This window comes from Panthera tigris, chromosome B4, assembly GCF_018350195.1.
Source record: "Panthera tigris isolate Pti1 chromosome B4, P.tigris_Pti1_mat1.1, whole genome shotgun sequence".
NCBI classification, from domain to species: domain Eukaryota; kingdom Metazoa; phylum Chordata; class Mammalia; order Carnivora; family Felidae; genus Panthera; species Panthera tigris.
This window is the reverse complement of record NC_056666.1, coordinates 100,455,101-100,472,064: the sequence shown is the minus strand read 5'-3', so window position 1 is coordinate 100,472,064 and position 16,964 is coordinate 100,455,101. Positions and strand designations below refer to the sequence as shown.

Below are 16,964 nucleotides of genomic sequence, written 5' to 3'. Positions count from 1 at the left end.
CAATATGTATTAATAATATCTACAATAATGAATCTACAATATGTATCTACAATATGTACTAATAAATAAGCTCGCTTTAAATTGAAATACACATACAACAAGACTATATTCTGATGGTTTGATGAAACTATTATGACCAAAAGATCACAGGAACTATATCTGTATTTCCCCTAGGAGCAATGGTTCAGTGTTCACTAATTCAGTGTATGTAGTGATTTTATAGAATGTAACTACTGTAAATAATGAGATTGACGGCTTATGTATGTGTCTGTATATTATATATATACACATATATGTATATGTGTCTCTGTATATATAAATATGCATATACATGTGTGTATAAATATGATATTTATGTGTATAGTTAAATCTTCATCCAGTAGTAAATACAGAAAGTGAATACACACATATGCTCTCATTTAAAGAGACAAAGAAAGAAAAAAGAGGATATAGGAGGGAGAGTGGAAAGAATGGGTGAGAAAGGAGAGAGATGGGAGAAAAAGTTCATGCCTTAGATGTTCCTGCATTGCCATCATGCTCCCTATACTGGGCACTCCCTCCTAGGTGGCATCTAACATGTACAAAAATGATAACAATAGCATCCATAAATCAGTATGAGTGTGAATGATAATAAATGGAATTATGATAGTGACACATTTATTCAACACTCATACTGTGACAGGCTTTGTGGAAGTACAATTTTGTAGATTATTTCCTCGATTCCTAATGGTTTTGGAGAGATTCTGCCATTTTATCCTTATTACAGATAACAAAAAGGAGTTTGGATAACTTAAGGCCCCAAGCGGTCCACAGATAGCTATGGTCAAAAGGAATTTAAATTGCACTCTGACTCCAGTGGCAACTCAACTATTTCCTACCCTAACTGACCACCATCTGTCTCCCTAATTCTAAATTGTTGGAATTTAGCCACCACGAAGGTGGTCACAAGGAAACACTGGATACAGAGCAGAGCTATAAATCTGATCTAAAGCTTGTCTGAGTTATTTTAAGGTCTTGTCACCTTTCAAATAAGATTTTCTTTTTTCTTTTCTTTTCTTTTCTCTTCTTTTTTCTTTCCTTTCCTTTCCTTTCATGAATGAAGTCAGGGTTACTCATACAGGAGAATGATTTCCGTTACTGGTCCTCTCAGATGTCTAAGGACAAAGAATAAGTCAAAACCCAGACTCCCATGAAAATGACAAAATTGATTGGGAAGCTTTTTGTTATATCACAGACCCTAGGTTTTGAAGTCAGATATATCTGAGTTCTAATGCAAGTCCAGCCTTTCTTCAGCATTACACAATTGTGGCCAGCTCAGACCAGTTTTCTTGTCTGTAGGGAATTATAATTAATAGAAGCAGTTTTAATAGAGTTTCCTATTGCCTTCGTTCATGCTCAGATTGAACTAAATATTCCAAACTGCCAAAATCTTTAAAAGTTTTATAATCACAACAGTGTTTTTTTGGAATATGATAGGAAACAGAAAAAAACAACAACAACAACAACAAAGGCTAAGATTTAAAAAAAAATCTCATCAAAAGAGATTGAAGCTTTCAATTCGAGGTGCATAACTGAAGAATGCTAGAAAATATTTGTTCCTCCAAGCAGTTATAGGCAGCTTTGATAAGCCAAATTAAAACAAAAAAAAATTGCAGCAGCTCAGCAAAACTCCTCCTGTCCCCTTCCCACGTCTTTCACTACAAAATCTGTTACTTAAGAAGCATGTGAAAATCACTCTGAAAAGCCCAGGGCACATTTGTTTCTCTAAACTAACAATAGAAAAATGTAATGGCTCACAATGAAAAGATTTTATAGAAATTTTAGATATTTTACTTTTCAGGAATGAGCAGACGAGAGGGCCTGATATACCCCCAAATAACCTTTGATTTATTATGTTTTCTAATGACTTTGTGAGCTCACCTATATACCCTTCCTATAGCTAATGCATCTTAGGAGACCACCCTCCCTGTTCACATAATGTTGGTAGAGCCCAGGGCCACTTACCCACTGTTGATGTCATCAGCCCTGAGACTTTTCCCAAGGATATCACCGTCACTCATGTATCCACCAACGTCAACTTCAGAAGACATGTCCAGGTCACTGCTTGCTTTCTCACTCATGTCCATCTGTGATAGGTTTCCCAGTCGAGACACAGCTGCTCGACGGAGAGGCGTTGTGTACATGAATCTCGAGGGGTCTGTGTGGATAAGTCGGCTGGTACCACTGCGAGGGTAGCCAGCCCCCAGGGAAGGGGCATCTCCAGCCTGAAGTCGAGGACACGCCTGACCCAACCTCCAGGTCATGGGAGTGGGGCGGCTTGTCAAGTTGGGTATGGTCCTTCCGTTCACTTCTGTTGTCACAGTGCTGTCAAATGTTGTCTCCAGGGTGCTGTCAACAAAGCGAAGAAGTCACTAAACTCTGATTCACTTGGGGTCATAGACCGAGAATGCAATACATGAGGACTGGAAAGGCTAGAGTTTCTTAGAAGCATGCCATTTTCAGGTAAGCCAAATGATGCACTCATCGTGAGACGTTATCTCGGCATTCTTATGAGATGCAAGACACCTCTGCAGAGGTCGAAATGTGGGAGGGGCATTCTGAAGTTTTTTTGTTTTACTTTCGTGCATTCAAAAGAAAGGCCGTCATCACAGTTCAGATAAAGCAAATTTTTGTTTCACACTTTCAACAAACCCTGAACCGAACCCCTTACAGCTTCTCAGAACGATTCTGGAAGTTGACCAAAATTATTCTTGAAAGTCTCTCTCCCCTCCCCTCCCCGCTGCCAGATGCATTTTAACTGCAACGTCCATGGCACAGGCATGCGAATCTACTTAGTAGTGATGGTGGCAATTTCAGTAGCTAATTCAGTTTGAATGGGGCATTCTATTAAAGAAGAGATGGATAGGAGAAAAAAAGTCCCTGGGTTTGTGCTAAGAAGTCACCAGTTGAATGTCATGTAAAATTTAAGTGAGAAAACAGTTAAGGAAAATTAAATTCTTTATCATTATAAGAAGTTAGTGCTCGGTTGTCATTTGTCTTTATTGGCCCAAAGAAATGTAGAACTGAGAAAAAACAAAAAACAAAAAAAAAACCTGTGGCTTATCTGGGTCCCACGAAGACTGGACATAGTCTCCTCTAAATTTTGCCTCAAGTCTGCTATGTTTTTAACTGTTCTCATTCTTCTTGTTTCAGGATCTTCACCTAAAAAAGTAACATAATAATAAACTTGTCAGTCAAGTCATTTCCTGGTCTCAGAATAACTGTATACATAGATAAGTAATACAAATTCCTCTCCTTAAAAATAAAATAAAGGTAGGACATTCCAAATGCCTATTATCTGAAAATTATGATTCTCCTTTCTACAAATAAAATGTGAATAGAAACAAATGTGACATTACAAGTAATAAATTGATGATAAGAAGTGATGATAATCCAATAATAATTTATAGATTTGTGACCTTAATCATTGCAAAGTGACAGTGATTAATTCAGCAATACACTGTAGAGTACTGCATGTTACCAAGCTTAATTTAAAAAAACTGAAATTATTAGGATTCTAATTATCTCCATAATTACTTACTTCTAGGTATATTCAGAATAGTAAGATAAACTTACCTGGTAGCAATTATACATTTGGACTCTGGGGAGTAAGATAGAGGCCTTTTCTTTTAGAAGCAATACATTTGTAAGTCTTTTATTTTATTAGACTCATGGATCAAAATTCACAACATCGGATAGCTTTATTCTCAATTCCTTCCCCGCTTTCCACAGGGACTCACAGCATCCACATGTGACATTACAGTTCCAGTAAAGTCCTTGGCATCTCAAGTCAGCATGTGTTTAATAGGCACGAGACAAGCAGCTCTGCCAGTGTGACAAATGCTGGCCTTACACAACCACTACCCATCATTTGGAGGTAGAGGTGCCAGAAAACCAGTTTGATTATGCGACGTAACACCTTCCAGGCCAGTGGCCATTTGAAACTTGTCTATCTGGATAATGAGAAGAACATGGGGAGATGGCAGAGGAGGTACAGTTTCTCTTCTGTTCAGTTTGGGCTCAAAAGGATGTTCTGTGATGGGAAATTTTAACAAGAAGGAAAGATGCAGGAGGACAGGGAGGGAGAGAGGGACACTGATAGAGTAAAAGGAGGACAGGAAGGGAGAGCGGGGCACTGATAGAGTAAAGGGAGGGAAGGTATGAGAAGGAGAGGGGAAGAATAGGAAGGCAAAGGAAGGGGATGGTGGGAAGGAGAAGGGAATGGAAGCAAAGGAAAAAGTGGAGGGAAAGTGAAGGTAGAAAATAGCATATATTAAACTCCAGTAGGAAGACTGCCACTATAGACAAGTCAAGATGCATATCTACAATCTGTTTCAAGAATAGAAGTAGATATTTGACATGTTCATTTTCTTCCTCAGAATTTATGCCAGATTAAAAAAAAAAAGACACATACGCAACAAATACACCCATTTAACATTTACAGTATAATCATAGAGTTGGTAGGGATTCCAGAGAATGCTTCTTCTTAGCTCAGCCAGTGAGGAAACTCATCTATGCCTCACATGATCTATGCCTCACACGGGTGACAGCCATGTGCCTCTGCCTGAAACCTCTAAGACTGGAAAGCCTTCCTCTTCAGGAAGAGATGGCTCCTTCTATTAGAAACTTCTAATTGTGAAAACATTTCTGAGGATGAATAATTTGCCTCCCTTTCATTTCCATCCAGAGGTCCTAGTGGCTCTGAAACTGACAGAACAACTTTATACTACCTTCACCATGGGCAGTTAAATACCAGAAGACACAACTGCTGATTCCTCTGTTTTCTTCTTCACCCAAACATTACTACATTGCTCATTATTCCTCCTCCTGGATGGTTGACAAAACAACCATCATTTTGCTTCCAGTCCGTAAATTTCTACTTTTTAATTTATAAATTATTTGAATGATTAAAATATGTTTAAAAGCATTATTATTTCAAACTTGAAAGTATAAAAATGGTCCTTAAATATACTTTCAAGAGCTAGAAAAATATATTTTGTACCCTCATGCACATGGCATCAACTTTTCCTACACTAACTCAAGTTAACATAATCCTTAACCTTATAAACTAACATCACTTTACGACTCGGAACTGTTAATAACCCTTAAGATTCTAATCATGATACTTCTGGAACTTATTCCCATCCTTCTCATAAATATAACATCATATTTTAGAAATGGCTAGAAAGCCTACCTTTTACTTCAAAATAATCTGGTAAAACCCTGAAGACAAAGAAGGATTTTTTTAAGGAAAATCTTAAAGGGCAGAATATAATTACAGCCAAAGGAAAGTCAGAGGTCAAGAAGAGATTTTACTCAAAGTGGGCAAAAGAAATAGTGAAGAATGGGACAAAATCAGAGAAGCACTAAAGCCAATATCAGAATATAAGATTTCATACAGTAATATACCTAAGTTTCTAAGTGATAGTAAGAAATGACAAGTCTTCTTTTTTTAAGTTTATTTATTTTTTTTGAGAGAAAGAGAGCATGCACAAGTGGGGGAGGGGAAGAAAGAGAGAGGGGGAGAGAGAGGGGGAGAGAGAGAGAGAGAGAGAGAGAGAGAGAGAGAGAGAGTCAGTCCCAAGCGGGCTCTGCACTTATGACATGGAGTTCGAACTCCTGAATCGCAACATCATGACTTGAGCCCAAGTCAGAAGTTTAACCGAGTGAGCCACCCAGGCCCCCCAAGAAATGACAAGACTTAAAGGAGGGAGTTGTTGAGATAATCTTTACTGGAAGGAAGAAGGGATGTAGTCATTGACCTTACACGAGGTGGTAGAATATACCTTTACATGTCCCCTGGCCCTGGTCCCCTTCCCTCTGTGAGAACTTCTACACTGGAATCAGGTTGGCTGCCAGCCACTTGTCAACTCATGTAATAACACTGATATCTTAATTTCTTTCAATATCTTTTATTTTTTTAATTTTTTTTAACGTTTATTTATTTTTGAGACAGAGACAGAGCATGAATGGGGGAGGGTCAGAGAGAAGGAGACACAGAATCTGAAACAGGCTGCAGGCTCTGAGCTGTCAGCACAGAGCCTGATGCAGGGCTCGAACTCACGGACCGCGAGATCATGACCCGAGCCGAAGTCGACTGCTTAATCAATTTAGCCACCCAGGCGTCCCTCAATATCTTTTTAATATAAATTATAGAAACACTGTGTTTTCAGACATTCCATTTCACTAAATGTTTTTTCACATCTTCTTCAGCTCCTTTTATATGTTTTATTTTATTTATATACTTTTTAATTTTTTTAAGTTGATTTTGAGAGAGACAGAGACAGTGCAAGTCAGGGAGGGGTAGAGCGAGAGAGAGAGAATCCCAAGCAGGCTCCACTCTGTCAGCTTAGAGCCCAATGTGGGGCTCGAACCCACAAAACCATGAGATCATGACCTGAGCCAAAACCAAGAGTCAGACACTTAACTGAATGGGCCACCCAGGCACCCCAGCTCCTTTAGTTAATTAATTAATTTATTTATTTTTTACTTTTTAAAAAAGTTTATTTATTTTTGGAGGAAGGGGCAGAGAGAGAGGAAGAGAGACCCAGCAAGCTCTGCGCTGTCAGCACAGAGCCCAATGTGGGGCTCGAGCCTATGAACGAAGAGGTCACGACTGGAGCCAAAACCAAGAGTCGGACACTTAACCAACTGAGCCACCCAGGCACCCCTCAGCTCATTTTAAATGTCCTTCTTCCAATCCAACAGGCATCTTAGATCCTAAATTTTTCCAATTGAATCCATTTTTGTTTATATAGCTTCTCTCATATTACAAAACCACACCTTCTTCCCTCCTTTGGTTTTATTCATTCATGATATTTGCTCATAGGGTACTGCACTATGCATGACAATCAGACAAATGGATCTTTTCTCCCGGTCCTTATTGAGCAAAACATAATTTTTGCCTCATTCATGTTAAGAAAGATAACAACCAAATCAACATTTATCACAGTAAATGTTCTCAATGACCCATAAAAGGCAAAATACAATTAAATACACCTACAATCCCCTTAAGGATTGCACAAATCTTAAAACATCCTATAAATGTGTATCCAAATGATGTCTAGAGGATTGGGGGAGAGAAAGGAAGTTCAACTGAAAAGGCCAAATGTAAAAGCACAAATAAAGTGAATTATTCAGTAACAACAAAAGTTAGTAGAAAAAACACACAATAAGTTAATTTAGTCTCAAAAGCGTTGTATCCCCTCTCACTTTCATAATCTCTGTTCCACTAAGGCTCAGTTTAGCCCTACTCTTAGCGCCACTTACAAAGGACACTTTATAAGCAATGAGAAAGCAGTTTACAACAATGTTAAAAACTCGAAGATAATCACAGAATATACCACTTGGGAAAATGTGTGTAAGGCCTTACTATCCTGTCTGACACTCAAGAGGCTTCATTCAGGAAAAATAGTGGCTTCTGCATTTTTGCTTAATATGTGGTCCTGCTCTTACATTTTAGGCTTTAATTATATACATTGTAATTAAGACTCTCAGCACTGTCATCTTTTAATAGGAAATCAAATTACATATGAATGAACCTGGTTCACAAAGAATTATATCCTCTACACCAACCACTTTGCAAATGGTATTTAGAGTACAGCTGCCTGATGTATTTTGAGAACCCTAATTTTGTAGATGACCCCAACAATGAGTTGGATGGAAATTTTTCAACTCATCTCAAGCCAGATATTTTGGGCAGAAAATAGCAAAAACATGGCTAGTTATCTTTTAAAATTCCCCTGTAAAGTTATAGCACAGACCTTAGTCTAATCTATTAGGATACACAAGTTTAAAGAGTGGAACTCAAGGAACTCTGTCTAAAAATTCACTTGGAAGAGGCCATTTTGAGTCAGAAGCAGAACCCAGTCAAGCACGTGGTAGAAATCTTGAAATTCCCGTGTGCTCTGGGCTTGGATATATTTACCAACTTAACATGCATCATTATTTAGGAAACTGCATTGGAGTGCTTCATTATCCTGACATGATTATTCATGTCACAACTATTTGAATAAACTCTTCCTTACTTTCTCACTTGCATTTTCGAAAACTGGCATAAGTTGGGGTGGGGGGAAGCCTTAAAAAGAATAACCCCATAAATATAATAAGCAGATGTTTGGTTTAAAAACCTTGGAACATACAGAATTCTATTGAGAGATTGCCCTCTGACAGTAATGCTCCAAGTTATTTATGCACAAAAAGGCGAATGTCATACATACACCCACGCACAGCATGCTATAATTTACCAGAGCAACCAACAAATCCTGCCAGGGGACTGCTCTCTGTTCATATCTTTGAAAATACTTATGTAAGAGGTACTTAGAACAAGACAAACGCTACTATTTTAAAGTCAAAAGATGAATATTATTTGATTCTACAGTTTCAGAAGATCAAAAAAAAATTAAAAAGATCCTTAAGGAATAATACTCCCTCTCTTGCCTTTGTACTGCATAGAGGTCTTTTATGAGAAACAGTTCATCACAGAAATCACACAATGGTGAAGAAGTAAATCTTCTATGTCTAAGCACCTGGTGTATTCAGATTCAGATTCAGGAATCACTATTCCCACAACTGTGGAAACATTACTCTTTTAAAGCCAAACTGACATGAAAAATTGAGCAATATTTGCCTCTGCTGTCTCTCTAGGCTTTCTTCTTCTAAAGCTGGTTCACTAAGATTCCGGAGAGCCTCATAAAACATCTTGTAATAGGAGGGTCTACATACAGAATAACAACACATCTACATTTAGCATCAGTTGTATGAATCAGAAACAAAGAGATCACTGGTCGGGTTTAATTCTTTTACATGTGAGGAGTCCTATAGGGAGGTGTTTTTTGTTTTAGTTTTGTTTTGTTTTTGTAAACGTACATGGTAACCAAATATGACGTAGTCAGTGGTTTAAAACTTATGGATTTTTGAAGAAGGAACTGTGTGATATAAATGTCCTTTGGTAGAGCGCTCAATTTAGACATGACAACTAAAATGTATGCAGTATGGCTATTTAGGCAGGCAGCAAAGTGGAAAGCGAAACAACACTGAAGAAATACTTCAGACATCTCCATATCTAGTTAACTAAAGATTATGTCAGAAGTTATCAGTAAGACCTATGTCATCAAAAAGCCCACTTTGTGGGAACAAACAGTTCATGGTCATCTACATAGCAGTTTCAATCGTTACAATGTACACGCTCAGGAGAATTTTTTGCCAATCACCACCCCCTCCCCCCAAAAAGTGGTGCGTGAGCAAAGCTGTCAAAAGATACCTCTGCATTTCTGGAAGTGTTCCTAGAATACATGGTACTTAGCACTGAGGCACAAACAAGGACCGTCTATGTGGATGCCACTGAGGCAGTAGAAGAAAACCAACTTTACAACAAATTTACCCAAGAGGCCCTTCATTGTTCATTCCATATTTGTGGCGAGGTCACCTTGAGGGAAGTTAAAAAACTAGGCCCCGTTAATTACTAAGTAAAAAAACATGTTGGAATTTTAAGACGTTACCACTCCTTTATAGATATCTAGAATATCCTAGACATCAGGCCAAGAATGCCCAGGGCAGGTTGCTAATTATTTTCCTCCAATAGACTTTACACCCGGTTCTCACAGCTTAGCTTTACAAAGCCAATAATCACAACAAGTAATTAAAAACATTTTTTTTTGAGTAACGACAGTTTAAAAATCCAGTCAGAAGAATGGAAGCTATTTGGCTAATGCAAATGTGCAGCTTCTTCAAATCCCCTCCTCATCTTAGGAACACACCTGACTTACCTAACAAGTCAGTGTAAAGTGCCTGTTCCAGGTCACCCAGCATCGTAAGGATCACGTCTTCATCCAGATGAGCTGTGCCTTCCCGCAGGCAGCTTTCTCCCTCCTCTTCAGCCCAGCTTCTACTGATGCTGCTTTGCCTGGAGGACACGTTCTCATCTTCGGACCTGCTGTCTTCATCACTCTCCCCTTCCAAGCCTTTTCTGGAAGACCAGTCCTCCAAGCCCTCACTGCCCGACTGGCAGGCAGGCAGGAGGTTCCAGGCGCCGGGGCCGCTGGCGTGGTACAGGGACTGCACAGAGCGCGAGAGAAATCTGGACAGCGAGCGCCTCTCTGCATAGTCGGATTCTCTCTGGCTGGCCTTTGCAGCATTTCCAAACCAGTTGGAAATGCGCACAGTGGGTCTCCTGTCCCCCTCGCTGGTGAGGGCAAGATTGGTCAGAGACTTCTGTTTCTGAAGGCAGGCTCCCTTTCTCCTTACTTCTTTGCTCCGAAACACAGAGAGTTCAGCCGGCCGCTGCATGGCTCTTCTAGGGGCTTCTTCTTTTCAACTGGACTTCACATTGTCTTTTTACACGGAGATGGCAACCGGCGCTTTTTGGTTTTAATTAACACATGCACTTTAGTAAAAGCCCCAGCAGGCTCCAACATTCACATAAGATTCTAGAGCGACAGTACAATCAGTCAGTTGCCCACGATTTAGCTTGCCACATTCTCCCCCTAATCAGCAGTACTTACAAACATTTTGCTGGAGCGTATCTGAAGCAGAAAAGAGTTCACCAAAGACACGGCTCCAGCTGAAAGTAGCACAGGAAGCCAACTACATTTTCCAGTCTTCATCCAATCACATATCTCAGCAGGACGATGGGTACACATTTCCCTCTACCACCTCTATGTTCTCAAACGCGAGGTAGTGAAGCACCGGCGATCTCGCTCACGTTTGTTTTTTTTTTTTTTCCTACCTCTCACCAGCCCTTCACTGATCTAGGTCTGCAGCCCTTGACTCTAGATGAGCTGACACAGCGCAGCATGTACAGCCTCCACAGCAGAGCCCCCTAAGAGCAGAAATTAAGCACTGAAGCCCAGTGCTGCACGAGCGTCTGGTGTTTTAGTATTCCACCTGCATTCTCAGATCTATGGCCCTTCCTTGCTGCTGCAGTGGATGCTGCTGGCTGCCATGGCAGCAAACATCCTGCTAAATTAAAACAGAAGCACTGAAGCGGCTGTCCAGCCCAGAATGCCACAGGTTTCAAAGCCAAGCCTGAATGAGATGCTACACTATTCACCCTATGCACATTTAAATCACTCCTGGCCACCCAGCCTCAGACACGGACACACACACACACACGCTCGCACACACACATTCTCCGACTCTGGAGAATGACAGACTAATTCTCTATAGCTGCAGGCAGCTGAAGCAGGCAGATCTGCCTTCTGAATGTTGGGATTTGTGCTGTAAAAGCACAAATCAAATTCAAGAGTGTAAAGGACCTAAAAAACGTAGCATGACACTCTCCACTGGCTGGCAGATAATGCTTTAAAGGGAAAGACTTCACCTCATCTCTCAAGGGCTTATTATTCTGAAACTATTTTGTAAAATCCTACCACGACAATAAAAATCAAGATTTCTTTACAGAAAAAATAGCCAAGAAAATAACTCAAGAGGGTTCCCCCCACACACACACACACAATATTTTCACTCAAAGCACAAAATTAAAAGTTGTTGGCCAAGTAGAATATAATGATGTGACAAAAAATATAAATATGGTTTTTGATACTGAGCATTTTTTCTGGTCTATTCTATTAACCTACTGTAGCATCATCAGCTCTTTATTTTTTGATATTTTAATAAAAACAGAAAACCTACAAGATAAATTTATTGTATTTATCTCACACTGCTTATGTATATATACCACACCAGCACCCTGAAATCTGATTTTAGGAAAACTTTTTTTAAGTTCATTTATTTATTTTGAGAGAGAGAGAGAGAGAGAGAGAGAGAGAGAGAGAGAGATTGAGCACGAGCAAGTAGGGTAGGGGCAGAGACAGAGGGAGAGAGAGAGAATCCCAAGCAGGCTCTACACTGTCAGCACAGAGCCCGATGTAGGACTCGAACTCACCTTCTGTGAGCTCATGACCTGAGCTGAAACCTAGAGTCAAACCCTTAACCACATGAGTCACCCAGGTGCCCCAGGAAAACTTTTAAAACACTTATTAGGTGTGGTAGGGACCATGTGTACCATTTAGAGCTAAGGAGAAAAGTACTATCAATTTTCTTTTGAGGTTTTCTGCCCATAAACATTCCATATTAAAAGGAGTAAAATGGAGAAATACGTAGAAATAATTGTGCCATTCCAATTGTTACATAAGTCCCTGCCATTTTCTGAACTAATATGATCTAATTACTTCTGAGTCTGCTTCATACCGCCTACCTCAACTATGGGAAACACCCCAATTTCTTAACTATAGAAATTAGCACTATAATGCACACTACCTATACCTTTACATATGATAATAATCTACTTTACGAAGTTAATTAATTCTTCTACCCAGGCTCAAGACAGATCATACATAAATCCTCCGTTTTACACACATATATAAAAGGGAATTTAAATGAAAATCACAATTATTTCCAAAAAATTTTTTTGTAATGAAGCAAACACATAAACTTGTGATTGTGAATACTGATTCTCAATACATCTGTCTTTAAAAATAAATGTTTTGGAAAACGTGGGTGGCTCAGTCAGTTAAGCCGCCGACTTCAGCTCAGGTCATGATCTCATGGCTTGAAGGCTCATGAGTTCAAGCCCCGCATCAGGGTCTGTGCTGACTGCTCAGAACCTGGAGCCTGCTTCCGATTCTGTGTCTCCCTCCCTCTGCCCCTCCCCTGTTTGCTCTCTCTCTCTCTCTCTCTCTCTCTCTCTTTCTCTCTCTCTCTCTCAAAAATAAACATTATAAAATTTTTTTATAAAATTTATAAATGTTTTTATAAAATGTGCTTAAATGAGGGTACAAATGTCAAATCACAGAAACTGATGATTATCCTTATAAAAACAATCATTTTACAAAGAGTTTTTTAAAAGATCAAAATGCCGCTCCCCTTTTGATTCCTAAGCAAAACATTTCTTTTTATTTGCAATTACTGTGACCTAGTGAATCACCAGGTTATAAGACTACAGTAAATATACTGATGTTATAATACTTCATTTCATTTGACGTGTATTAATTACACTAAAGCACCCATGTAGTATAAGACTTATGAAAGCCTTCTAGATTCACACACACACAAAAAGGGAATTCTTATGCTTTAGACATCAAAATAATGGAAAGCAATAATTATGTCCTCTTTATACAAAGGAGTTTGTGTACCAGTCAGTTTGGACTAGCTCAAACTTTCATGTTGAGAACTCTTGGAGGGCTCATTAAATTATAGCTTGCAGGGTCCCAGCCCCATCCTTACTCATTCAGCAGGTCTGAAAGGTGCTTGAAACTCTACATTTATTACATATTTCCAGGTGATGACGATACTGTTGGCTCTGGGACTCCACTTTGTTAACTCCTAGGCTGATACTAGTGGTTTTCAACTGGTTCCCCCCAGGGGACATTCAGCAACATCAGGAGACATTTTCTGTTGTCACAACTGGGGAGTGTGGTACTTCTGATACCTAGTAGGTAGAGGCCAATGATGTTTTTATACCCCCTACAATGACAGGACGCCCCCTCCCCCCACAATAGAGAATTATGCAGATTACAATGTCACAAGTGCCAAGGTGGAGAAATTCTGGCTTAGACTAAGTTATGTTAAATTTGCAAGTGCTCTCGAAATTCCAGTGGCTCACAAACCCAAAGATGCATTTTTGCTCACATCAATGTTCACTTTGTTGGCTGCAGCTCTGATTCAGGGACCCTATATACCAGGACCCATGCTAAAAGCACAATACCAGTCTTCAGACATGTTGATCTTATGACAGAGGGAAAAGACATGAGAGATCTTAGCACTGGCTCTTAAAGCTTCTGCTCAGGAACGGCCCATGTCATTTTTCCACTCGCATTTCATTGGTCAAATCAAATCACACGGGCCCTCCTGATTCAGTGGGTCAGGAAGTAAAATCCTCCAGTAGGGGTGAACCCAGGAAGGGGCTGGTAAGGAGGAGCTAGTTATTTTGAAGAAATAACCCTAACAGAAAACCCCAAAAGGGTACTTTTGTTTGTCTAAAAACATTGTTGTCAACTCATAGCTACAGAAGTTTTTCCCCTGGAACGACATCAGTTTATCAGTTTACCCTGAACAACAATGGGGATCCCACTCATTGCTTCTCTAGAGGCAGCTATACCTGCTTGTTTCGGATGTGCATTCATATATGGGTATAATTATACTTATTTGTATTCACCCTTATAAATGTATGTTACACGAGGTGGAAGAAGCTTCAGTGCATAGGAGATGAATATCCACAATCAGTACTAAAACTCTCTGATTTTGCCAAGACTTAACATAAAGCATAGCTACTGTAATGTTCTAAAAAGGAATGTTTCTCAGTGTTTTAGTAAACATAATTGTAAAGTGACTATTTAAGTAAAAGACCTTAAGTGATTTAAATTACCTGAGCTTGATTTCTTAATTTTTACAAAAATTCAAGAAAAATGCAACTTAAGTGATCATTTACAAAGGTCTTAAATACGAGATATTGACCATTATTCAAGACAAAGTCTGGTAAGTCTGAAAAGAAAACACATGTAACCATTAACTTATCCTTCTGCTTAATTTAAATCCTTACGTCTAAAACGATTTCCTGAATTTGTCAAATTATTTTATTACTTTTTTACATATGGTATGCCAGCTTTGCTAATATTAAGTCAGCCTGGCATCTTTCAATGTTTTTCATTTGAATATAAATTCTAGATAAAGATTAAAAAGGGCATTAAACAAATGTTATACATGTTGGTAAAAAGCCTTATGTGTGTGTGCACACATGCGCATACACACACACACACACACACACACACAAAAGGGCAAGTGTGAACCTATATTAAAAAAAAAAAAAAAACTAAACTAAAATCTTTCCTGAATGATTCCCATGGACTAAAAAATAAAGCTCCCTTTATGTTTGGCAGGATCTCTTGGCACTCAATGAATGGGATGGTCTCTGAGGCCAAACTCTTTTTGTCAATGAACGTAAGAATGAAACCCGAGCCAAAACAATAATATCTGAACCATCATTTTGGCTGGACTTACAGTATCAAGGCTGTGGCATGAATCTTAAAGGATAGGCTGGAAGCAAGAAGCTTGTTCACCTGTTGCCACAAATTATTTAATAACATTCCACCTGACTGTAATAATTAATGGGACCACCATTATTAGATTGGGTAAATATCATTAGGTTTTTTCCCTTGAGAAAATGACAAATAATAGGACACTTGAATGATATATGTAAAGACTTCGGAGGGATATAAGGTCTCCAAATTGTAAAAATCTTGAGTTTTCTTCAGTATGCCATTTTATTGTTATTCATTTCTGATACATTTCTTCACACCATAATTTAACTACACTTAACTTCCAGTACCATTTAATCACAAAGACAGTGTTTTATATAGCTTTATGTGAATTACTGTGTAGATCAAAGTGTAAACACCTAAGCTTCCTGACTTAGTGAATGTCTCTAGCAAACCTGCATTTCAGTGTGAACCACTCAAGTTTGCTCCTTAACAGTATCACCAACCTTTATGTGTCATACATCTTGTAGGTCATGCAATAGGGATGTTTTTCACATTGTTTAAGCACAAACGGGGATTTTCCTTTCCCTTGAGGAAGAGTGCAGGGGTGGAGGGAAGGATAGTATCAGGCATGGCTTGTTCACAGAGGCTCAGACATCCCCTACAATGACCTTGAGCTCATTCTCTTCTGTTCTAAGTTCCGTTTTCTCAATGTTTGTTTCACTTGAGGATGAAGGTAACTGCCAGCAGCTACCCGCTTCTTTCGATAGCTTTAGGTCTCGTGGATAAACAGTGTCTCTTTTCTAACAGTGTTAGGGAAAGTTCTGAGATTTATTCTCATTAGTTCTGACTAAACTGAATTGGGTCACATGTCCATTCCTGAAAGAGTTACTGTGGTCAAGGGAAAAGATTGTTTTGATTTGATCTGCTTGGGTCAATTTCACTTGAGCCACTTAGACAGTGATTGATTGATAGAGAAATGGTTTCCCCCACCAAAAAAGAAAAAAAAATATTAAGGTGCTATTATTAGCAGATGGGGTAAGGGAGGCTGGTCAGGCAAAAGTACACCAGGACATCAAGGTGTATTTATTGTGAAGCCAAAGGTTCTTAAGATACAGAGGTCTAACCAGCTTAAGATACTTCCTAAAATACTACATGTAATTTTATATTTCTATTTTTGCATTTATTTTCAGGTTCCCTCAAATTGCATAGGCTTCAAAAATTCACAAAGCCTGGATCTTATCCTGCCAAGACTAAATCCATCAGAGTTCTATACCGTTAAGTCTACCTCCCTTGGAGAACAGAACAGAATTCTTCCCCAGGGAGGATGCCACACCAACCATTAGCAGTATGAATTCAACAACAGCAATAGCATTGATATTTTTTATTATAGAAAACCAGTGAGTTACCAAGATTTCAATTGAGTGCCCAGTTTTACAATAAGAAACTAATGAAAATAATAAGGTAAGTAGAATTTCATTTTTCAAATTGTTTTTACTGAAGTTATTTCTTTCTGGAATATTATTTTAAGCCCTATATAACTCTTTACAGCTAATTTAGTTGTTCCTAGGCATCTAGTAATTTAATTATTTGTGGTGTTAAAGTTCAATTCTTACTCTTCTATAGGAGGACTCATGTCTTAGTCATGTTTGTCTTCCCAACCTTTGGAAAGACTGGCATGTATACGGAACCAGGTGAAGATTACTGAAAATATGGATGGATGAATGAAACTGTATTTTAGAACAATCCTGTGCGTTTATTAAGTATTACAGTCATCTCTCTCTCTCTCTCACACACACACACAAAGGAAACCAAGGAATAATTCAGCTAAATAATGACAGTGCAGGGGCCAAAATTATTTTCTCTACTTCCTAGAACATTTCATTTCCCCTAATTCATTTTGTCTTCAAAGGAATATTCTGTGGGCTTGGCAATAATTTCCAGTGATTT

The 16,964-nt window shown here is 38.8% G+C and overlaps 1 protein-coding gene across 1 annotated transcript in view; it reads right to left on the bottom strand.

Moving 5' to 3' along the window:
* NAV3 (neuron navigator 3) overlaps positions 1-16,964 on the bottom strand; it is a 588,388-nt gene that overhangs the window by 157,230 nt on the left and 414,194 nt on the right. The window contains exons 10-11 of the mRNA XM_042992807.1: positions 3,093-3,201; positions 2,005-2,388 (exon numbers count right to left, since the gene is read on the bottom strand). Coding sequence (XP_042848741.1) covers positions 2,005-2,388; positions 3,093-3,201 — 493 coding nt within the window. The remainder of the gene's footprint in view (positions 1-2,004; positions 2,389-3,092; positions 3,202-16,964) is intronic.